Below are 25,341 nucleotides of genomic sequence, written 5' to 3'. Positions count from 1 at the left end.
TCTTCATCAGTCACATCTTTGAAAGTTCGCTACTTGAAGGTTTGTATGTATGGGACTTACTGTACCTATAACTAGTGTAGGTTGCAGAGAGTCAGACATGACTTAGAAACTGAACAACAACTAGTGTTTGCTTGGAGCTCACAGAATATGCAATATTCTACTCAAAAAAGGAGGTGCAGAGAAAGAGGCACAAATACCCTCCGCCTGTATTTTAGTAAGGTAGACTTTGTGTCCAGTCAAAAGTTCATAGGTATGATAGTTAAATATCTAATAATCGGTTTTTTAAAAATGTGTTAGTGTTTCACTACAATCTGCTAGTGTTTCACCTTAGACAGATTTTTTGCCACGTTGTTTCATTATCAGACAAGTCTGTCAACCAAAGGCAAAAATCAGTGGTGATTTTAATAATTGGATAAGAAAGCAATGCATTCTCTTCTACTTCAAACAAAGCCTGAACACATGGATTTCACATACTTGTGTGTATCAGTCAATAAGCCTTACCTACTGTGTGCAAGATACTACACTGGCTTAGGGAGGATGAAAAGAATGAAAATGTATTCAAATCTCCTGTCCTGGGGGATCATAGAGTTCCCTTGGAGAAATAAGACATGACATTATAAATTTAATAAAAATATGTAAAAAAGATTTTTAAAGAAAAATCAAATAAAAATTATATTTTAAAATAAAAATATGTCAGATAAATGCTACATTAGCAGTGATAACATTTTGTACCCTCATAGAACAATGGAGGGTCAAAAAAATAACTAAAGCCAGGCAACCCCAAAACTCAGTAGAAAATTATTTATTTCAGAGAGTATTTATTTTCCACCAGGGCTCCTGAACCATAGTTTTGGTGGATAAATCCTAGATGTGAATAGAACAGACCATACCTGGATTGAGGTGAGTCAGTCTTGGGATGATTCTGTTTATCTCAAAGGCTGGAGGGGTGTGTTTGTCTAGGACATAACTCCAGCCTTCAGCAGCCTTTCTAGTCAACTCAGTGATCTATACCAATATTATCATTTTTTTATGTACACCTTGGTGTGAAAGCATTGGGAAGGTCTATGAGATCAGAAGATACTTATGCCTCCAGAAAGCAATACTTGTGTGAGGAAAGTCTGGGAAGACGGGCACAAGAGAAGGTATTTGCCATTTTGTCTCCCCTTGTAGACTGTAATGAGCCACTCCAAAGCAGGAACCTGATCCTTCCTCTTTCCCCCAGGGCTGAGCTCACATAATATTTGTTTAAAACTTAATTGATGAATCCATGTCTGAATCAGTGATTCAGTGAGCAAGTGTCTTTGTTTCTTCCCCTCCCTCTCACCCTTCAGCTCACTCAATCCAGCTTCCCTACCAGGTGTCCACATCTGCCTCTGCTGGTTTTTCAGCCTTCTTTGACTTCCTTGTTGCTGGATCAAGTGACCATATTTTCATTCTCATCTTTCTTGACCTCAGCATCACCTCCATCTCCAGACTGCCCCTCTCATTTCAAAAATGTTGCTTCTTTAAGCCTCCATGACATCACACACTGCAGGTTTTTCTTTCTTCTCTTCCAATCCTTGTCTGGAAGTCCTTCTCTTCCAGTTCACTCTGCTGGCTCCTTCTCAACTTGGTCCTTAAATACCAGTGTCCAGGCCCACTCTCTTCCCATGTGGCTTCCCTGAAGCCCCATCTCTGTAAGTTTTAGGTCCCACATACTCATATTTCATCCCAGACCTCTCTTCTGATCTTCACATTCCTGTAACCAGTGATTTAAAAGAGCCTGACTGAGCTTGTCCAAAACTGAAATTGACTCCTGCTACCACCCAGTCCACTCATGCCCCTTGCTGTTTTCTCTACCTCTACAACTCCATCTTCTCAGCTCCCTGGGGTGGAAGGCTGACTGTCTTCTTGGGCATCTGCCCCTCCCATGTTCCCACAGACAATCCACTGCCAAGTGTCTGCTAACGATTCTCCCTCCAAAATGTAAGTGATAATTGATCACTTTCCCCATCTTCATCACCAGCCCTGAACTATCACCTCTTACCTAACAGTACTCAGATCTGATCCTCTTCTTCGCAATACGTTCTCCTCAATGCAGCCATCATGGTCTTTGAAAACTGCACATCAGATCACATGACTCATCTCCTTAAAAACCACAAAGAGATTGTCAGGGCTTAACATGAACTACAAGTCTATATAACCTAGTTGTCACCTAATTCTGTAGCATCGTCTCATGCCAGCCTTTCCATCAATTTACCAGACTCCAGCCACAGATTCTGTTTTCAGAACTAGAATCAAACCGATGTGGTCTCCTAGCTCAGCAGTTCTCCAAGTACAGCCGCTGGAGCAGCAACAGTGGTATCATTTAAAGAAAATATAAATTCTTGAGCCTCACCCTAGACGTACTGACTGAATGAGAAAACTCTAGGAGCAGGGTCCAGAAGATGATTCTGATGTACACTTGAGTCTGAGAACCATTAACTTTGCTAATCTGAGATGGGAACGCCTAGAAATCCTAGTTCTACCTGTTATAGTACCCAGATGTATCTGATTTGACAAGTTCTTTTGGTGGACTTAGTGGAGGAAAGATATTGGAGCTCCAACTTATTGAAGTCCACGATACTGCTTGTCCAACCTAGTAAGTTGACTGGGGAAAGCAGTGGGTGGCTTTTGAGTTCTGAATGACAAGATATATACACACTTATGTGTACTTTTATGTGAGCTTTTGGGCATTCTGCTATACCACATTCCAAAAAATAAGTAGAGGTCAACTGATACTCGGGCTTCCCAGGTGGCGCTAGTGGTAAAGAACTGGCCTGCCAATCCAAGAGTCATAAGAAATGCAGGTTTGATCCCTGGGTCAGGAAGATCCCCTGGAGGAGGGCACAGCAATCCATTCCAGTATTCTTGCCTGGAGAATCCCACGGACAGAGGAGCCCGGTGGGCTACAGTCCTTGGGGTCACAAAGAGTCGGACATGACTGAAGCGACTTAGCAGGCATTCACCCAACTGATACTCACATAATACTCTAAGTGTACTGCTGCTAAGTCGCTTCAGTTGTGTCCAACTCTGTGCGACCCCGTAGGCGGCTGCCCACCGGGCTCCTCTGTCCATGGGATTCTCCAGGCAAGAGTACTGGAGTGGGACTTCCTTAAATAAAGATCTAGACCTTCTTACTGTCAAACATTTTTCTTGAATTGTTACTGAAATTTGCATGTGGATGTCTTTTTCTCTCTCTTAAATCTCAAGTTTACTGACACTTGGAATTATATTTGATAATTTTTAATATCCTCCTCATTGCCTTGTAATACTAAGTTTTATTATATATTGAGTGAATGGTCGATAGAGCCATTTTCTTAGTTGAATTTGGAAAAAATATAAACCACCTCATGTTTTAAAATATGATGCAAGAAGGAAGTCTTTTCCCAGAGATTATTCAGTGCTAACTTTCATCTGTTATAGTGCCAAAGTTGTTCTTCTATGAATTCTTAAACCTCTATAGAATTTTCCAGAAAGTTCTAGCAGCTGTTTGTCTTCACATGAAAGGCCAATTATGTACTGAGAATTGTTCACTCAGCCTGCTTCATTTATGTCTCCACCTTATGATTGGTCCTTAGAAACCACCCACTTGTCAACCTGTCATGTAGCAGGACAACATTTATGGCCTTCTGAGATTATCTTTGTGTATGCAAAAAATTATTGTCCCAGAACATGTCTAAATGTTTGAGGAGTGTTGTTGAAGGATTGTGCAATTTAGTAGGACTGTTGGAAGCAAGAAAAAAAATTTTTTTCTGTGTATCATATTATCCCTCCCTCACCATACTTGAACTAATCCAACAGTGTCCTCAAGGGACTGGCTCAGGTCTAAAAGCCAAAACCTCATTAGCCTCACTTTTACTTCCTTTCCAAGCTCTCAGGGCTCTAAACAGGCTATGCAGGCAAAGACTGATCAGCTTCTGAGATTTCTCTTTTCTTGTTTATTTTTTCAATTGTTTTGTAAAATAATGGCCCTTAGTTACAAAGTTCTTTTTAAAAAAATTCTTTGTTATGATCCTCACTCCCAGTTGTGTCTGTTTGTGTAGTCATTAACACGCCCATGTAATTTCAGGAAAAGCAGAAATGTTTTTAGCACTTAGTGTTTAAACAAGTCAGTCACTTGCATTATCTTATGGTAAATAATCATTTCATAGCATCACCAAAGTATAGTCAAAAGACTATTTGTTACTCTAATAATTGCCTTAAAATATATACATGTATGTATATTTTACACACAAACATAACACTTTTGATGTTTATCAAGGAAAACACAACTATAATTGTATTTTGGTTGCTTTAAGTTCCAAATTCTTTTGTTTAGTAAAGACTCTACAAATGCTTGATGTGCAATAAGATTCTAATTTGTAAAAAAACAAAACAAAAAAAAACTTCCATTTTCTACCTCATTAATAAAAGTACATGGTTTGAATTTGGTTTGGAAGCTAAGATCTTATTCAGATTAACACAGAAAAGAAAACAAAGAAGGATGTCGTATCCTGTTGATAAAGTTGGAGCTTACCTTAAAGTCATGTTTGAGAAATGGCCCTATAGACATGTCTGTGTCATGTTTGTTAATAATATGAGCTGCTAAAAATCTTCTATGCGCTTTCAATGGTATTTTAGAGAGTTTCCTTATGAACTCACTTGAGAGAGAACAGGAGCAAAAACAACACAAATTTTTAAAAACATGGCCAGATCTCTCTCTGATATAAGACTCAAAGATTTCAGTCTTATTTATTAGACCCTGTAGGCAGTGTTTTTAAGTAACAGACTGTCCCTACTGTGCTCAGCAGCACATGCTCTAATGAAGCCACAGAATTGGATGCATTGAGATACAGTACTATTTCACATGTTTCATAAGTTAGCTTGCTGGGTTGATATACACTTACATTGCACTAGAGAATCTTTCCATATTTTTAAGTCTCTAAGATATAATCAGAAAAATAATCAGAGAAAGTCTATTTTCAAAAGAAATAATACCACCAAGAAGTGGTATTATTGGATGCCACATAGGATTACTATAAGGATAAATTAAGATACTTAATATATATCTCTATACATGTATATATGTTATATTTTATGTATTATTATCTAACAATATATAATTGTTATATAACAACAATAAGGCATTCACTTTACTGCATTACCTTATGTCTATGTATATGTCAGTATGGTGTGAACACCATATGCCTGTGTATGCTCACATCATTCCTTGTTGAAAAATCTAAGTTCCTTAACAGTAGAACTAAGTTTTTATTATGTTGTGCATAGTTCTTATTTTTGCTTAAAATGTCCAGAAGAACTCAATAAATATGCTAATAATTGATGATCATTAACCCGAGCAGAATCCTTAGCTGCAAAGAATGATGAGAGAAAAATTGTAATAGAGGCCAATTGTTCTGCCTATTTACATCAGGTCTGCCACAAAAGAACATGCTATTTAATTGTATCAAGGGAAATTTGTGATTTTGAATATTAGGAGCAAATTAATGTCTTTGAACATGAAACAGCCTTTTTTAATGAGTTATTTAGAAATATGTTTATTAGTTTCCAAATATATGGCTTTTGGGGGCCATACTGCATGGCATGTGGAATCCTGGTCCCCCACCAGGGATAGAACCCATGTCCCCTGAAAAGGAAGTGCAGATTCTTAACTACTGGACTGCCAGGGAAGTCCCCATGAAACAATCTTTTAAAGGAGCATGAAAAAAAAATCTAGTTCTCTAGGAAATAAGATGAATTTTAGTTCAGTGAGTTTCACAGATGTGTACAAAAGATAGTCATAAATTCCTTATTTGAATATACAGGTAAATGGATTTGTTACTTATTGCTGCATATCAAGCTACCCTGAAGTTTAACAACTTAAAATAACAATGAATGATCCCACACAGTATCTGTGCCTCAGAAATTTAGGAGCAGCTTAGCTGGGTGGTTCTGGCTTAGCATCTGTCCTGCGCTTGCTGTCAAGATTTCTGAAGGCATGACTAGGACTGGAGGATGTTTCCAATATGGCTCACTCACATGGCTGTTGGCAGGAGACTTTGGTTCCTTGCCATGTGAACCACACAGCAGGACTTAAGTGTCCTCATGGTACGGGAACTAGCTGATCCTAGTGCGGGCCACACAAAAGAGAGCAAGGAGGAAGCTCCGATGCTTTGTGTAACATCACGTCAGAAGTTGCCCTTCACCATATTTTATTGGAGAAGGGAATGAGCCTTCACCTTTTAAAGGAAGGAGGGTCAAAGATTTCTGGACATATATTAAAACCATCACAGTAAACGCTATGGGTAATACCATCTCTATGCAGTAAAGAAATATTACTTCCTAGAACTCATATGGTTTCAGTTTGGCTAAGTTTTTTGCTGACAGACATTTCCAAGAGAAACTCGTGACGTTTCAGCACAAATTAAGAATTATTTAAAGTTTGGAACTCTAAAGATATGCTAAAACTTTATAACTAAGAAAACCGTGATCTAAAGTGTTTAATTTTCTTGAGGCTATAGAACTAGCTCTGAGTTCTCCAAACACCCAATTTAATTCCTTTGGGGATTAATTATATGGTAGAATGTCAGCTCTATATGAAGTCCAAGGTAATAATCTAAATTCAGTGTAACAGTTTGTGCCTATCAAACTAAGAAAGTTTTACAAGGGGTAAAAAGAGAGAAAAATACTATAGTCCTTGCCTAAGTAGAACAAAAATCTTCCAAACATTTAACTGTAACAATTAAAACTATATTATTTGTTTATTTTATGGTTGTTTCTCAAAACCAAAATGATCAAGGGTATTGAATAGCAATAGGTATCAGTTAAAAGAGCTAGTAGATATTATCTTAAATGTTTTGATTAACAAATTAAAGCATTTAATTTTAAAAGCAATTTTGATTTATTTTTATTCTTAATTTTGCATATCATAAAAGAAAATTTACTATAGTTCTTAAAAAAAATAGTTGTTCAAAACCCTAATGTAAATAAGGTATTTGAATAGAAATATTTTCAGACCTACCTCAATAAATCTTTAATTTTCTAGTACTCAAGGTTCTCACCATGGAGAATATATGGAAAAGTACTGTTTATTAATTGAATTTTGACCCAAATAGTAAGAAAAACAGATGTGGGAATTAAAAGTAGGCCTAGCAGAGAATGTGAGACATTTACTGAATTTCTACAAAAGACACTTAAAAATAGGTCACTCTTTCATCTGGGCCATGTGGATTTTGTGTGAATCATTATCAGGAGAGCCTGCAAGTAACAGTCCTTTTAAAAGAATATTTATTTCTTACCTAATAAAATAAAGATAGAAATTTCGGAAAACCCTGAGAATTGAATGAAGTGTGCTCCTGACTCAGGGCTCATATAGTGGTAATTTCCTATAGAAAAGACCGTGGTTCATAGGAAAGAGGAAAAGTCCTCTTTACAAAGAAAATTTTTTGTTTGTTATCCAAATGCACTGAACTAATTAGATATCTCACTTTAGGATCACATCACTGTCTTCAGTTCCTTTACTATTTCCCTATTTAGGTTAATAAACCTAAATATTCAAAAACTGTGTCATTCTTTCCTGGTATTAGATTCTGCGTTTTAAGTAATTGGGATGACATCAGTTTTATGGTTTTAGACTCTTACTGTATTATAATCCTTAAAAATGGGAAATATATTATTTTCATGTTTTAATTTTAAAACATGTTACCAAATATGTTCTTTTGTTAAGTACAGAAAATGGATCCTTGGATGAAGTTGGGCACCCATTACAAAAGTTTGGAGTTACCCCAACAGGATCCTAAGTTCTCAAAAAGAATTGATTGGACAAGTTTTTAACTCACTTCATGGAGAGCGAAAGTCACCATGAGGCCATATATTCCAAATGGAGATCAAAAAGAGTTTAAGATAATACAGCGGCATTTGGTTGAAGTTTAGAATATATTTCTTTTTTTTTTTTACTTAGTGCCAGTTTGATCATTTAAAACCCAAACTAGCTTTTGTCAGCTTAAACAATAAGTCACAGAATTGAACAATGTTTGGAGAAGGATCCAAGGAGTGGATTGAGGGAAGCAGACAATAGTGGGGCGGTTTTGATAGCATGATTTCTGCAAGGATTCTTTGCCATGGAGAAGAAACAGGTTCTCAGTTATCATGCAGTTGCTGTCTGGGGTCAGGTGTCTATTCTGTGCTTCCTATATGCTTTCGTTTTTATTAATGTGCTCATAATCACAAACATGTTTATAAACTAAATATCCACTAAACCAATTACTTTTGACCATGGTGAAAGGTATACCCATTCTAAGTATAAATTAGCCATTTGGCATCCCTGCTGATATGAAAAATCCCAGTCTGCGAAAGTGAGCTCCATCTGAAGTGCTCCTTGTCAGCACCTGGCTTTGGAAAGAGCTCACTCAGTTGTGGCTTCCCAGGGTTGCTAGTGGTAAAGAACCCACCTGTCAACTCAGGAGATGTAACAGACTCGAGTTCAATCCCTGGGTCAGGAAGATCCCCTGGAGGAGGCCACAGCAACTCACTCCAATATCCTTGCCTGGAGAATTCCATGGACAGAGGAGCCTGGCAGGCTACAGTCCATGGGGTTGCAAAGAGATGGAGATGACTGAGGAACTTACACACTTTATTAGGCCACAGGACTGGAAAAGGTCAGTTTTCATTCCAATCCCAAAGAAAGGCAATGCCAAAGAATGCTCAATTGCACTTATCTCACATGCTAGTAAAGTAATGCTCAAAATTCTCCAAGCCAGGCTTCAGCAGTACATGAACCGTGAACTTCCAGATGTTCAATCTGTTTTTAGAAAAGACAGAGGAACCAGAGATCAAATTGCCAACATCCGCTGGATCATCGAAAAAGCAAAAGAATTCCAGAAAAACATCTATTTCTGCTTTATTGACTATGCCAAAGCCTTTGACTGTTTGGATCACAATAAACTGTGGAAAAATCTGAAAGAGATGGGCGTACCAGACCACCTGACCTGCCTCTTGAGAAATCTGTATGCAGGTCAGGAAGCAACAGTTAGAACTGGACATGGAACAACAGACTGGTTCCAAATAGGAAAAGGAGTACATCAAGGCTGTATATTGTCACCCTGCTGATTTAACTTATATGCAGAGTACATCATGAGAAACGCTGGGCTGGAGGAAGCACAAGCTGGAATCAAGATTGCCGGGAGAAATATCAATAACCTCAGATATGCAGATGACACCACCCTTATGGCAGAAAGTGAAGAGGAACTAAAAAGCCTCTTGATGAAAGTGAAAGAGGAGAGTGAAACACTTGGCTTAAAGCTCAACATTCAGAAAACCAAGATCATGGCATCCAGTCCATCACTTCATGGGAAATAGATGAGGAAACAGTGGAAACAATGGCTGACTTCATTTTTCTGGGCTCCAAAATCACTGCAGATGGTGACTGCAGCCATGAAATTAAAAGACGCTTACTCCTTGGATGGAAAGTTATGTCCAACCTATATAGCATATTCAAAAGCAGAGCCATTACTTTGCCAACAAAGGTCCGTCTAGTCAAGGCTATGGTTTTTCCAGTGGTCATGTATGGATGCGAGAGTTGGACTGTGAAGAAGGCTGAGCACTGAAGAATTGATGCTTTGGAACTGTGGTGTTGGAGAAGACTCTTGAGAGTCCCTTGGACTGCAAGGAGATCCAACCAGTCCATCCTAAAGGAGATCAGTCCTAGGTGTTCATTGGAAGGTCTGATGTTGAAGCTGAAACTCCAATCTTTGGCCACCTGATGCGAAGAGCTGACTCACTGGAAAAGACCCTGATGCTGGGAAAGATTGAGGGCAAGAGGAGAAGGGGATGACAGAGGATGAGATGGCTGGATGGCATCACCGACTCGATGGACATGGGTTTGGGTAGACTTCGGGAGTAGTGATGGACAGGGAGGCCTGGCATGCTGCGGTTCATGGGGTCGCAAGGAGTTGGACACGACTGAACAACTGAACTGAACTGGATATGTGCCAGGTGCTTAGAAGAGTGCCTGGCACAGAGTAGGTGCTGGATAAGAGTCACCTCTTACTACGTGTTGCTTGTTCCCTATGGCAGTGAGGCAGTTTACCATTTTGTCCAACTTTCCCCAAAACACTACCCTTTCTGATGACTACAATCATGTGACTCTTCTTGACCTGCTTCTCTCTCCGCCTTTCCTTTCTCAACCTCTTTCTGTCCTCCTCAGCTTCCACCTGCCCCTGTAAACACTCGTTCCTTAGTGATATTAGTCAAAATGTGGTGCACATGGTCATTTCAACCCTCTCTTTTCCCTAAAACTCTGAACCATTGCCTTCTCCTGCCATCTCCTATCTCCTACTCAGCCTTTGATAAATATTTGTTGAAAACATATTTAGCAGAACATTTAGTTAATGATGAAGTCAAAATGTTATCTAACTTCTAAAATTACGTGTCAGTTTCAGTTGGCCCTTGTGTGTCTACAAGGTCTCACTTTTATGGCCAATGTGCAAAATACACTTAACAAGTTGTATATAGAAAATTAACGTTGAAGCACTTCTACCTGGATGCTGATGGTTTCAAACTTGCTGTGGCTAATTATCCTTCCAATCCTTCCATCTAAATTTAAAAACAAAAATGTGGCTAACTGTTCATATTCTTACTTGATCTTATAGCTTACAGGCTTTCATGCCTTCTCTGAGTGCATTGCTCTCCCCAAGTCTTATATTCCTAATCCTCAACGATTCTAACCTTGTCAACATTAGCAGAAGTTGAAAACGTCAGTGTCACAAACTTCATTTCTCAGAAGGCTCGCAATTCACTGCCTTATTTTGAAATGCAGTTTTCTGGGACTAAGATAGACATTAAAAGATACATGAGTGGTTCTTAAGGCTTTTTATTTTATTACCATCTGTACCCTACATAATGCCCCACAGAGCGAGAGGGGAGCAAGTGGAGAAATGAAATTTTTGTGCACATTCATAGAAGAAAGAAAGGAAGAGAGGTGTACCAATTAGGGCTCCAGTAGGAAATAGAAGAAGCACTTAAAATAGGATTATATGGGGGGAAGGATCAGTTACAAAGGGACTATTTACAAACTCATAAGGGAGGAGAAATACAAGGGTTAGTGCAATAACCCAGTAGGGCGTACCCCTAGCTGAGCCATGATCAGGCCCCGAAGAGAAGTTAACAGGACCCAGAGGGGAAAAGTCTGCAGAGTTAGCTGCTTGAGAAGAGCAATGACCTTGGGTAAAAGGACAGTTCAAGGCAACTGTAGGATCCATAGGAGTAAATACTCCTTCCCCTTTGGAGGGGTTTAGGAATCAATTTCCAATGTGGGAGAGGGTTTCTTCCACACCACCAAGCAGTTCTCCAGACACCACTGAGTATCCTTCCATTTAACTCAGCTCTGACACTATCCACCTGGAGGTCACATCAGATCTCACGTGTTAAGGGTTCAGTCACACAGACTGCCCCCTCCCTCTACATCAGATGCCACTTGTAAGCCCAGGTCATCACCTGTGCTTCAGACCAATAGGCTATAGACTGGAGCTTCCACTGACTCCCTCTTTGGGTTGAACTAAGCTGATAATAGTGGCTTGCAGAGCTCAGAGAAACATTTTACCTACTAGACTACTGGTTTGTTGTGAAAAGATCTAACTCAGGGACAGCCAGATGGAAGAACTGCAAAGGGTAGGTATGGGAACATGCCCTCTCCTAGCACAGCGGTCTCCTCAAATCCCCAGGTGTTCATCAACCCAGAAGCCCAGAAGGCCATTTAGGTTTTCATGGAGGCTCCTTACATAGGCATGACTCCTGGCAATTCACTGACCACTGGCAACTGAACTCGGTCCCCACTTGCACCCCTCTCCTTCCAGGAGGCTGGTTGGCTTCACTGGCAGCCAGCCCCCATCTCTAAGTGGAGTCAGAGAGTCACCTCATTAGCATAACAGAAGACACCTTTTATCACTCTCCTATCTTAGAAAATCCCAAACATTTTAGGAGCCCTGTGCTAGGAAAGGGATGGATGATCCAAAGATATATTTCTTATTATAAATAATATCACAGCCTTATATCTCCTACTGGGGCTTTCCATAGGCCAAACCTACCCTAAAACCAGGGACATGGGATGCTATTGATGGAATCCTTGTCCTCATATAAATTATTATCCAAACTGGGACGTTTTTGAGAGTTAAAAGAGCTGTTAACATTAATTATATTAATAACTACTGAAAAAAGGAAAAAGAAACCTGCTTCCCAACAATTATATTACTGTTGGAGATGTTCCTACCAGTGAATAAACGAGCGCCCCTGTAGCAGGAAGGCCCCTACTGCTCTGTTCATTCTGTGGCAGTTGCTCCACCTTTGCTTCCCCACACATTTCTTGTATGCACACGTCACATACACCTAGCCCCCATCTCCTCCCGGCCCACCAGACTCTGTGCATCCTGTAGGCTGCAGCAGGCACCAGAGCACGACTGGCTTGTCCACCGAGGACGCGTATGGCAGCCACACCTGACGCTTCTATCAGTCAGGAGTGAGCTGCCCTGAGCTGCTTGGGTCTGCGTGCACTTTGTTAAACCAGTGAGCAGCCTACATGCTGCTCTTGAAAGGGAGGTATTTGTTAGATCATATCTGGAAAGGGTCAGGAAAAGAGGATCACCACCGGTCATCTTTTTTGTAATTTAGTTTTTTAATTTCTGGCTGCCCTGAGTCTCCATAGTAATGCACAGCCTTTCTCTAATTGCCGCACACAGGCTTCTCTTATTGCCAAACGCGGGCTCTGGAGAGAGCAGGCTCAGCAGCTGGCAGTGCGCGGGCCTCTCTAGGTGTGGCATGTGAGATCTTAGTTCCCTGATGAGGGGTTGAACCTATGTCCCCTGCATTGGAAGGCAGGTTTTCAACCAGTGGACCACCAGGGAAGTCTCACCAGTCATCTTTCAACTATAACCATATATTAAAGTAAGAACTTTGTTCTCTGCTCATAAATCTCACACCCTACTCGAGGAGCCTATAGAAGTCAGAAGGGTAAACCCACCGTGACTTATTTAATACAAGTATTCACATATCTATGTCATCAAAAAATGAACATTTCAAAGCTAAACCCACGCTTACAGCAATTGCACTCATTAGTACTCAGTGAAATTAAAAACTTATGTTCATACAAAAACTTGCACACACACATTTATAGGAGCTTTATTCATAATTGCCAAAATCTGAAAGCAACCAAGAGGTCCTTCAGTAGGTGAATGGGTAAAAAACTAACACATTCACACAATGGAACATATGGAGTGCTAAGAAGAAATGAGCTATCAAGATATGAAAAGATGCAGAGGAACCTTTAAATGCATATTGCTAAGTGAAAAAAGCCAATCTGAAAAGGCTACATTGATTCCAACTATATGATATTCTAGAAAAGGCAAAACTATGGGAACAGTAAAAACCTCAGTGGTCACCAGGGATTAGGAAGGAGAGAGGGCTGAGTAGAGTACAGAGGATTTACAGGGGATTTTTAGAGCAATGAAACTGTTCCCTACGATACTTTAATGGTAGATACATGTCCTTATACAGGGGCTTTCTTGATGGCTCAGATGATAAAGAATCTGCCTGCAATGCGAGAGACCCAGATTTGATCCCTGGGTCGGGAAAATCCCCTGGAGAAGGAAATGGCTACCCATTCCAGTATTCTTGCCTAGAGAATTCCACCAACAGAGAAGCCTGGCCTTCACAAAGAGTCAGACACAACTGAGCAGCTAACACTCACTTTTTTCCTGTCCTTATACATTTGTCCAAACTTGTAGAGTAGACCACACCTAGAGTGAACCTGAATATAAACTATGAACTTTGAATGCCAATAATGTGACTGTGTAGGCCAATCAGTTGTAACAAGTGTACCATTCTGGTGGAAGTTATTGATAATAGTAAGGCTATGCATGTGTCCTGGAGAAGGAAATGGCAACCCACTCCAGTGTTCTTGCCTGGAGAATCCCAGGGACGGGGGTGCCTGGTGGGCTGCCGTCTATGGGGTCGCACAGAGTTGGACACGACTGAAGCGACTTAGCAGCAGCATGCGTGTGTCCAGGCAAGGGATTTAGGGGAAAAACTGTAGCTTCTTCTCAGTTTTGCTGTAAACCTAAAACTGCTCTAAAAATAAAGTCTATGTTTTCAGTGAAAGATGACTGTCAAAGCTGGAGAAAGACTTTGTAAACCAAAACAGATGATATCAGATTGCCAATCAGACACAGCTTTCTCAATGAACTTCTTTGTTCAGATGAAAGCAAACAGAAATCATTGACTGGTTAACAATATCACAGACAGAAGTGATTTCAAAAGCGTCTATAAATAGATATGGAAACAAACCCATTTTCCAGTGTACCTACTTTCCTTTAATGTTGTCTTTCATGTCTTAAAAAAAAATGTGACTTTCCAACCTCTTCCTGTTGTCCATTGTGCCCACAATGGACTCTTGTGTGTTCTCTGAGACTGAGAGAGTTCCATCACTGAGGGATATTTTCTTGCAATTTTTAGGGATATAATTATGTACTTTGAAATTTACTATATAATATTTTAGAGGAATAAAAGGGAATGTTTTTAAAGGAAAGGAATAATTTACTCTGTCACTGATTCTTCCCATTTTTAAGAAGGCAAATAGAGAAAAATTCCTATAGAAAAAGACAATATTCCAGACACTTCTGCGCCAGCATCTTTAATATTTGAAAACATACAAAATAAGCACTACCTATAAAGACAGAAAAGAGAAGGCAATGGCACCCCACTCCAGTACTTGTGCCTGGAAAATCCCATGGATGGAGGAGCCTGGTAGGCTGTAGCCCATGGGGTCGCTAGAGTCGGACACAACTGAGCGACTTCCCTTTCACTTTTCACTTTCATGCATTGGAGAAGGAAATGACAACCCACTCCAGTGTTCTTTCCTGGAGAACCCCAGGGACGGGGGAGCCTGGTGGGCTTCCGTCTATGGGGTCGCACAGAGTCGGACACGACCGACGCGACTTAGCAGCAGCATAAAGACAGAAAGGGCAAAATAAATGGTAGCATTTTTCCCTACACGGAACCTACAAGTAGAATCTTTCAGCCTCTCATTGCTGTCCTTTGTTGTAAGGGGGTGACTTTCAAAGGGCATTTTTTTTTTGGTCACACTGAATGGTTTGTGGGACCAAGCAGAAAGAACTCTGTTCCCCCCTGCAGTAGAAGTGTAGAGTCCTAACCACTGGACCGCCAGGGAATTCCTTCAAAAGGCCTTCTTAACGGTAGTAGACTATCATCCCAATTCCAAAACACAGAAAAAAATAACTGTCATAGGCAATATACAAATACATTTCTATATAATATATATACATATTTCTATATTATATATGTGTATATATATATTATTTTATATTAAATAATGTATATTCTTGGGCTCCAAAATCACTGCAGATAGTGACTGCAGTCATGAAATTAAAAGACTCTTTCTCCTTGGAAGGTAAGCTATGACAAACCTAGACAGGGTATTAAAAAGCAGAGACATCACTTTGCCAACAAAGGTTCATATAGGTCCTACGGTTTTTCCAGTAGTTAGGTACAAATGTGAGTGAAAGTGAAAGTGAAGTCGCTCAGTCGTGTCCGACTCTTTGTGACCCCGTGGGCTGTAGCCTGGATGGGCTGTAGCCTACCAGGCTCCTCTGTCCATGGGATTTACCAGGCAATAGTACTGGAGTAGATTGCCATTTCCTTCTCAAGGGGATCTTCCCAACCCAGGGATTGAAGCCGGGTCTCCCGCATTGTGGACAGATGCTTTACCGTCTGAGCCACCAGGGAAGTCTGGTGAGAGTTGGACCATAAAAAAGACTGAGCACTGAAGAACTGATGCTTTCAAACTGTGGATGCTGGAGAAGACTCTTCAGAGTCCCTTGGATGGCAAGGAGATCAAATGGTCAGTCCTAAAGAAAATCAACCCTGAATATTCATTAGAAGGACTGATACTGAAGCTGAAGCTCCAGTGCTTTGGAGCATCAGGTCACCTGATGCGAAGAGCCGACTCATTGGAAAAGACCCTGATGCTGGGAAAGATTGAGAGCAAGAGGAGAAGGGAGTGATAGAGGATGAGACGGTTGGATGGCATCATCGACACAATAGACATGAGTTTGAACAAACTCCGGGAGATAGTGAAGGACAGGGAAGCCTAACGTACTGCAGTCCATGGGGTCCCAAAGAGTCGAACACGACTTAGCGACTGAACAACAACAACAATATATATGACTTGACATATTAATAAAACTAACATATTAAAGAGGAAAAATCCTACTTCATTTTTACCTGAAATCATTAAGATGAACTTAGAAATCATCAAGATCAATTAGAATGTTTTGTCATTTTATAAAATGGATTCAGATACAACATCCATTACTTATGTTACTATTTATGTTAGCAGCTTCTGTGCAGTTGGTATAAATTCCTAAAAGGTATCCAGCTGAGGTCCTTCTGTAAGTGCAGAAAGCCATTCTAGCAACAGACCAAATGAATCAGCGTATGTCTACAGCGTTTCCGCAAGGCACGTCAAAATGAGCATTTCCCCAACGCGTTTCATGTCCAGAAGCATAAACAGACGCACACACAGTCTAGGTTCCCACACGCAGCTTTAAAAGACTTCATTAAGAGAAAGCAAATTGTTTCCTCCCCTTTTACTAAAAAGCTTTCTCTTTAATGGCTTTTAAAAAATTCAATTGTAAAACACCTCAACAAATCAACATAAATGAAAAATCTCTGCATATGGAGAACTACTGGAAGGTAAGGAGAGCCACAGAAAAGGTTGTGTACTATCATTTGAATATCACAGAGAAAAATAACAAAAGACGATGAATAATTTTTTTTCTCTCATTTGGAAGTTATTACTAGACTTCCCTTTGTTCCATTGAGAAATGAGAGAAGAAAATATGAAGTTACAGCGAACCCATATGGCCAGCAGGAAAATCCTACTTAATTGCTTTATTGCCAGAAATGTTAAATCACTTCCTGAGGATACAGTTCAAATGAAACATATGGCAGCTATTAAGAAAAAACCCCTAATGAATTCAAAAATATGCTTTTTATGGGAGCTTTCTCATAAGCAACAGTCATGCATATTACTTGAACTATATATACAAATATACACTTGGTTTTTTATTCCCACAAAAATTTGATGAACACTTACTTTGTACCAGACGATACAGACAGCTTGCATGAAGTGATTTTTTTCCCCAAGCCCAGAAATGCGCTTTCCTGGTGGCTCAGTGGTAAAGAATCCGCCTGCCATGCTGGAGACCTGAGTTTGATCCCTGGGTGGGAAAATCCTCTAGAGTAGGAAATGGCAACCCACTCCAGTATTCTTACATCAAAGGCAAAAAGAAATCTCCTGACCAGCACTTTCTCCCCAGGGGTTCAACACCCAGGAAAACCATCCCATTTCCGCCTGGGTAGTCCTAATTATTTACTATCTTCCTACACCTTTTAATGTCGCACCAATAAAGGTGCTAATCATTGTCATTCAGCAACCTCTCAGTGGAACTATTCTTTATCTTCTTCAACTGGATCATGAATTAAACACACACACACACACACACACAAGTTGCTACTAATTAAGAAACAACAAATAGCTTTAATTAATTGAAATCCAGGTGTCAGCATTTTTTTTAATTTATTGCCTTTCATCACTAGAAAATTTCACAAATCTAATCAAGGTATTCATAAACCATTTTCTAAAGAGATGGTTCTCCCTCAAATTCAAATATAAATCAGCTGAAGGATATCCAGCTGTTATTACTATGTGATTATACTTTAAAAGAAAAGTTATTAAATGTTGGATACATTAAACTTTGACTTTTCCTTTCTCCATGTGCTGATATAGCCATTGCTGCTATTTAATGGAGGTGAGTTTTGGTAACTTAAAGAATCATGCAGAGCATGGGGTGATATTCTAAAGTAACTGGCACTGTCTACATGACGTATGGGTTCTGGCTCTTTGGAGGCTAAAATATTTTTGTTTGATAGGGCTAATATCTTTATTAAATATTTACTTACACATGCTTGGTTACACACTTTGTAATCAAATAGAATAAAATATGGAGAAGGCCTGTCACTGATCAACTTGGAATTGGGGTAAGACATTCAATTTGTCTAAAACACTTTAGCCATAAGAAGAGAGAGCTTATTTAGAGAATTTTTAAATGTTTCATACAGACATCCTGCACAAGTATTTTGTGGTCTAAGTCAATATCTGCCCATAGGACCTCTGTAAACCTTTCTTCTCCTTTGTTTCAAAATACTCTGATTAGCATTTTGAAATTAGTGATCTCGAAGATCAGCATGTGAGTAGTTGTGTCCTGGCTTCCATTCTATTAATGTGACCTCACAAAACTTACTGTGCTTTTTAAGACTTCATGGAGTTGGTCTAAGGATTGAGTGCATTTATGCAGGTAAAATCTTAAAACTGTACCTTGTACATACTGAGAACCTAGTAAGTGTTAGCTCTTCATACACTGAGGAAACTTCTCCATGAAAGTGAAAATGTTAGTCCCTCAATCGTGTCCGACTCGATGCAACCTCATAGAGTTTAGCCCACCAAGCCCCTCTGTCCATGGGATTCTTTAGGCAAGAATACTGGAGTGGGTAGTTATTTCCTTCTCCAGGGGATCTTTCCAAACCAGGGTTCGAACGTGGGTCTCCTGCATTGCAGGCAGATTCTTTACCAACTGAGCCAATTACCTATTTACCACCCTTTACAACCTTGTCAACAAAAGGGTTTCTATTTTGTTTTGTTGTTTATTTGCTTGAAACAAAAGAGAAAATTTAATTTTAAAAGCCCTTATCTTTAGTCAGGGGACAAATCTGAGGCTAGGTTTAAAATATATAGTATGGATTTAATTCCATTCTTAGACGTTTCCCAAAATAGAGACATAAGAAGTAAACAAACATTGCCAAAGCTGTAGGATGACTTTCTTGTCAAGGGAAGACAGAATCAGAGAAATTCTTCTTGAAACAAAGAAGAAATCAGATGATCTTGCTGTAAATAAAAGGGTGCTGAGGACAGGGGTGGAAGCCTATGCAGTCCATCTGATGCCCTGCTGTCTGGACGTGGTCCTCCACTCTGCCGTTTAATAACCCGATGTTCTCCTCAGGGCTGCATCTTTGCCAGGTTGCCGAGTCAGCATTCACAGCCAGAGAACAAGAAGTGAACAACTAAAGGTAGATCAAGATTAAGTCAAAATATGCTTTCACTGTAGATCAATCTTTGCCAAAACAAATCCTCCTCCATTTTTTTATCCATAGATTTTTCCCTTATTTGAAAAACTGCATCAGTCTCCAAATCCTGTAAATTCCAGAGGTGAGGTTCTCGACAATAATCAATATCTCACAAAGAAAATAAGAGTCTTGATCTTTGAGATTTCCAAAAATGGAGATTGATATTATTTTCTTAGGCTGACCTACAAGAGAGGTACACATGAACTTTCCTCTCTCCCTCTCTCGCTCTCTCTCATACACATGTGCACCAAAATTAATTTTCCATTTGAGCCTGTTTTCCTTCCTTCAACTCTGAAGACTTTGTCCCCTAAAGAAGGGGAGAGAGATATGCTTGTAGACATCTTGTGTGGTCAGCGGTTATGGAGTAGAAAGCGTGAAATCCCAGTGGGCCAGATAGATTTATAAAAGGCTTTCCAATAAAAGTTAATACCCTCAGGTTAACTGTATTTTATACATGAGTGACTGAGGTGAATGGCAATCAGAAGCTCACTTCCTTAGTTTGTTTTAAGGTATCCACAAGGAATAGAACTACACTATTCTACCTTAAAGTCTGTTGAAGACATCTCATCCTGAACTCTAGTTTCTAAATAATAGTGATAGATAATCATTACTAGGAATTGAACTTCTAAACCTCTCATTTCAGTAATTTGCTCATTGGACCAGTGCCCATAGTAGCAAATAGAGCGGCTGTCTTTTCCTAAGGACCTCATGTGCTTTACAGAAGCCACAACATCTGGTGCTTTCAGCAGCCCTGTGAAGTCGAGGTATTCATCCCCCTTTTATAAAGGAGGAATCTGAGCCTTGAGAGGACTGGACAGAGACTTGAAAGGCCCAGATACTGACCAAACAATTAACATTCTTTGCCTCCCAAAATAGGACAAAGAAATTGAACTATAAAAAATTCGATCCAAATTCAAAGTGTTTTTAGTTTCATTTATTGCAATACCTTTTAAGGGTGAGATAAATCTGTCCTCAGAGAGGAAAACAATTACATGACTGATTTACAATGAGCTTAGCTGGATCTAGTGACTTTACAACAGTGCCACAGCTTGCTCTCTTTTTTCTTTTCAGCTTCATTGAAGTATAGTTGTCAAATAAAATTTTAAGACATTTAAAGTGTGCATTGTAGTGATTTGATATGTATATATCAAATCAATCATCGTTTGATTGGTGATTATATATATCAGATCATATACATCATTTGATTGATGTATACATTGTGAAGGGCTTCCCTGATGGCTCAGAGGGTAAAGAATCTGTCTGCAATGCAGGAGACACGGGAGATGCAGGTTCAATCCCTGGGTTGGGAGATCCCCTGGAGGAAGAAATGGCACCCCACTCCAGTATTCTTGCCTGGGAAATCCCATGGACGGAGGAGCCTGGTGGGCTACAGTCCATGGGCTCACAAAGAGTTGGACACAACTGAGTGACTAAGCACACAACACATACATTGTGAAAGGATTCCCTTTTTCATTAATTAATATACCCATCACCTCACATACTTGTCTTTTTTTGGTGAGAACATTTGAATTCTACTCTCTTAAAAAATACCAATTGTATAATACAGTTATCAACTGTAATCCCCATGCTTTACATTAAATCCTTAGACCTTATTCATCTTATAGCTGAACATTTATACCTTTCACTAATCCTTCCCTATTTCTCCCACTCCACCAGCCCCTGGCAACCCCTTTTCTACTCTCTGTTTCATGCTTTTTTTTTTTTTTTTAAGATTCCACATATTAAAAATACCATGTTGTATTTGTCTTTATTTCACTTTGTATAATGACGTCAAAACACATGTTATAGCAAATGGTATGATTTCCTTCTTATTCAGGCCTGAATAATATTACACCCACACACAACCACACACACACATGCACACCACATCTTCTTTATCCATTCATCCATCAATGGGCACTTACGCTGTTACCGTATCTTGGCCATTGTGGATAATGTTGCAGTGCAGATGGGAGTGCAGATACCTCTTTGATATCCTCTTTCCTTTTCTTTAGACATATATACTCAGACATGGGATTGTTGGATCATATATACGGAAAGTATAAAGTATTTTTAACTTTTTGAGAAACCTCCATTCTACTTTCCATAATAGTTGTACCGAATTACATTCCCACTGTCAGTCCACAAGGGTTCCCTTTTCTCCACATCCTCACCTATACTAATCATCTCTTGTCTTTTTGATGATGGGCATTCTGTATGTGTGAGTTGATGTCTCACTGTGGCTTTGATTTGCGTGTCCCTGATGATTAGTGATGCTAAACACCTTTCATATGCTTGTTTGCCATTTATATGCCTTCTTTGGGGAAAAAAACAAAAAATGTCTATTCAGTTCCTCTTCTCTGATATTTCTAGTGTCAGACCCTATTTAATTTTTGCTTCATTGCATCATTTTGTTCCTAATAATATTGTTTGCTATTTCCTTCTAATGATACCATGATTTCTGGCTTTTCTTCTTTTTCAGGCGATTCCAGGTCTCTCAGAGAAGGAAAAGGCTGGTAAGTTGACACTGGTTTTGTTTTCACTCCTATCTATTATAGAATAAAATTCCATCTTCATATAGACATTTCATTAAATATCTAAAATGCATACATCTCCTCAGTTTCTGGGCAAAAGTTATGGTTGAATTCCTGGAAAATAAGTTTTGTTCAAAATGCGATGAAAAAATATGGTTTTCTAACATAACATTATATCTTGTTAGAATAAGGTGTGTAATTCTTGTGGCCTTAATTGTAAATGTGATCACAACTCTTTTCTTGAGAAAAACAATTAGATGTTGTTCGGTGTACTGAGGAATGGTCTTTGGAGATCTGTTGCTCTTATAGTCAGCCCTTTGTATCCACGGGTTCTGCATCCATGGATTCAATCAATCTGGGTCAAAAATATTTGAAAAAGCAAAGATTTCCAGAAAGATCCAAAAGAGGACAACTGAAATTTGCCACAAAGGCAACTATTTACATAGCATTTACTTTGTGTTAGTTCTTATAGCTAATCTAGAATGAAGTTAAAGGATGTAAGAGGATGTGTGTGGATTGTGTGTAAGTACTGGGCCATTTTATGTAGGAGACTTGAGCATACGTGGACTTTGGTGTCCACAGGGAGTCCTAGAACCAGTCCCTTGAGGCTACTGAGGGACCAAGATTATGAAGGGTTTTAAAAAATCTTAGTAGCTTGTTTAGTAGTCCTAGAAAAAGTTGTGCTTGTTTAAAGATTATGTCATACCATCAAAAATACAATTGTGAAGCGATATGGATAGTTCATTAGAGAAAAATGATAATATATCTTTGTGCTCTGTGCTATAACTGTTTAACAGTATTATGGGAAGTGGATGAGGATTAATGAGAAATGCAGAAATATGAAAAAAATTAGACTCAGATTGGTGGAATGGTATGCTTTTTAATGATCTGTTGATCATCCTCAGTATGGTCTTAACGTTTTCTGTGTAAAATTAAAAAAAAACCTGTTTTTAAAAAACAGATTAAAGGTGCTTTACCAAGCTTGAAGCACATCACTTAGCTCTTTGATGTGTGTAATTTTTAAAAGCCAAATTAAAAGTTTATAGAATCATCTAAAAGATGTCATGACTTCAAGTGACTTTACACTAATGCAATGGAGTTGTTCTGATAGGATTGTTTTATGGGGGATGTTGTGTCAAGTTCAGTGACTTGATTTTTGCTGCCAGATAGTTTTCACACACGAGTTTTCATACTTTATGTCCTTCCGAGAGCTAAAGTGTTCTCCTCTGTTTAGGCTGTGTCTAGCCTCTTCTGTCTAATACGTTGAAAAGTAAGCCTTCCAAATAAAAGAAAAACGTGGAACTGGTATCTTGTGTCAGTTCAAGAGAAAAACTGCTCGGTTTATCATGCGTTGGTATCATGCGCTGGACTAATGCTATATACTAAACAGATTCAAATTACCATTACCAAGCTCTTATATCTTCAATAATTGATATATTAGCTATCTCCTTAGAACAAAACATAAATGGTGAAGGGCGCATTTGCATCACAAAGAAAAGGAACTTAGCCAAAGCTGTGCTTTATCTTGTGTTGTGACATTCTCTGTAATTTGCAGGATTGACTACGATTTAAACAAAGGATATAACAGAGCAAAGTTGTCATTTTATTCCAGAAAATCAGCACATTCTTCCATACCCCAAGGAGAAAATTAGGATAGGAATTCTTAGCTGGAGGGACAGGGGGAGAAAGGCTGGAAATGCCATTGCTTGAGAGACTGAAGAGGTGAAGACTTTTTCTGCTAAAGTGACGTCAGTGTGCTAGGGAGAAGCACCTCAGTTATCAAGCTCCTCTTACAGACACTTTTATTAAAACAAAGAGCTAATTAAACAGGGAACATACATATAATACACACACCACTTTTTAAAAGCCATAATCCCAGATGTTTTTCTCCCCAACAATAACAACAACAACAAAAAACATGAAATTAAGTGTCATTATTTAATTATCTCTTGGGTCATTTTTACACTGCTGGGGCAGAAATTTTTAAAGTTGATAAGTTTCATTCACAGATGATTTGTGAAAGGTCGGATGCACTGGTTTGTATGTGTGACCTAAGCGGGCCCCCGGATGCCCTATCTTAGACGTTTGACCCAGGATGGGCTGATTTGAGCAGAACCTGGCTTCTGTGCATTAAAACATTAGAATGATTGAAATTCACTCCAGAATGGATTCTAATTTAGATTTCTTGAGAATGTACAGTACTTTATAAGGAAATATAATTGGAAATACAAGAAGGAGGAAATACAATTTTGTTTGAGAACATAAATACAAGAAAGAAATGTTTTTTTAATCAATGAATTTATATGTTAAGATAGAGGCTTATGTTTGAATATTTTATTCAGTTGGCAACAGATTTACCAATTCAAAAGAGAGTATGATTCATTTCAAAAGGTTTTAAAAGACCGTGAAAGTCTAATCAGTTTCCTAAATTTCTAAAATGTATTATGTCATATTTAAAATATTTTGAGTGTTTTATATACAAATATGAATATCTTTATTCCTTTTTATGAATCTTTGTTTTTAAGCTCTGCTAGACACAGGAATGACAGGAAAGGCAGAGGACCTACTCAGTCTTCTGGGGGTTAATTGAGCCTTTAAATAGGATTAAGCTTCATTCCCACCCCTAAGGCCTGTCATTTTTTTTTTCTGTTTGGCTAAATGAATGTAGCCTATTGTTTCTTGTTAAGAAAGTCTATTTTAATCTGTGTGACCTCTCGTCCAAGCCAACTGGAACCAGCTCCACCAGGCTTTATGAAGCTCTAAACAAAATCATTTGGGGAACATGCTATTAATAATTCTTAAGTTGCAGTTGTGTGGTTGCCCCAGTGTGGGGTCTAAGTAGCTGTCTTCTCTTCTGATCTGTGTTGCTACATGAATTCAGCCTAGTGGAATGATTCTGTTGCTTCTCTGCCATCTTGGGATGACAAAGCCCTCCAAAGGAAGACTGTGGTTGTTAAACAGCATCCCATTGGTCCATTTTCTCCACAAATATGTATTGAACAGCAACATGCACTGAGCATCATATTAGGTTTTATCAAGGAAGCTGTTACGAACAAGACACGGTCCTCGCCCAGAAGGAACTCAAACTCTAGAGGAGAATATTGCATTGGGCCAGGATCCTCCTTTTCCTCTTCTCAAAGAAAAATTCTTAACCCAAGTTATTCAGAAAGCCTCCCAAGAAAAGATTCAAATAAAAATGCTGTTTTCAAGAAATTCTATATTATAATGTGCATTCTCCAGGTCTGAGAGTCCAATACATTTTGTTTTAAAAAATCAGGATTAATCACACAAGTATTAGTATGTGTAATTGTATCCAACACAGAATAATTTCAGTTAGCTTCCTTTATGCCATAAGAATCTGTAAAGAGTGAGCCCAAAGCCACTGGTATATTTTCCAGCACATCTGCTTCCTGTCCATGTAGCCTTGAGCAAGTTACTTAACCTCTTCATTTTCCCATTTCTAGAAAATAAATAAAGAAACTGCCATATTGTAATTGTAAGGCTACAATGCTTGGCACAAAGTAGGCTCTAAAAAATGGTAGTTGTGTCTTGTGAT

At 39.0% G+C, this 25,341-nt stretch overlaps 1 protein-coding gene across 6 annotated transcripts in view; it reads left to right on the top strand.

Moving 5' to 3' along the window:
* Positions 1-25,341, top strand: part of DLC1 (DLC1 Rho GTPase activating protein) — a 434,197-nt gene that overhangs the window by 197,196 nt on the left and 211,660 nt on the right. For 5 of the 6 annotated variants that reach the window (XM_006075395.4, XM_006075393.4, XM_044937824.1 and 2 more), the window contains one exon: positions 21,734-21,767. In XM_006075395.4, the coding sequence (XP_006075457.2) occupies positions 21,734-21,767 (34 nt within the window). Of the gene's footprint in view, positions 1-19,127; positions 20,570-21,733; positions 21,768-25,341 lie in introns of those variants that run through there. The other variant, XM_044937852.2, reaches the window with a different exon arrangement.

The sequence above is a fragment of the Bubalus bubalis genome, chromosome 1 (assembly GCF_019923935.1).
Source record: "Bubalus bubalis isolate 160015118507 breed Murrah chromosome 1, NDDB_SH_1, whole genome shotgun sequence".
Classification (NCBI taxonomy): domain Eukaryota; kingdom Metazoa; phylum Chordata; class Mammalia; order Artiodactyla; family Bovidae; genus Bubalus; species Bubalus bubalis.
This window is presented reverse-complemented; position numbering and strand designations above follow the sequence as displayed.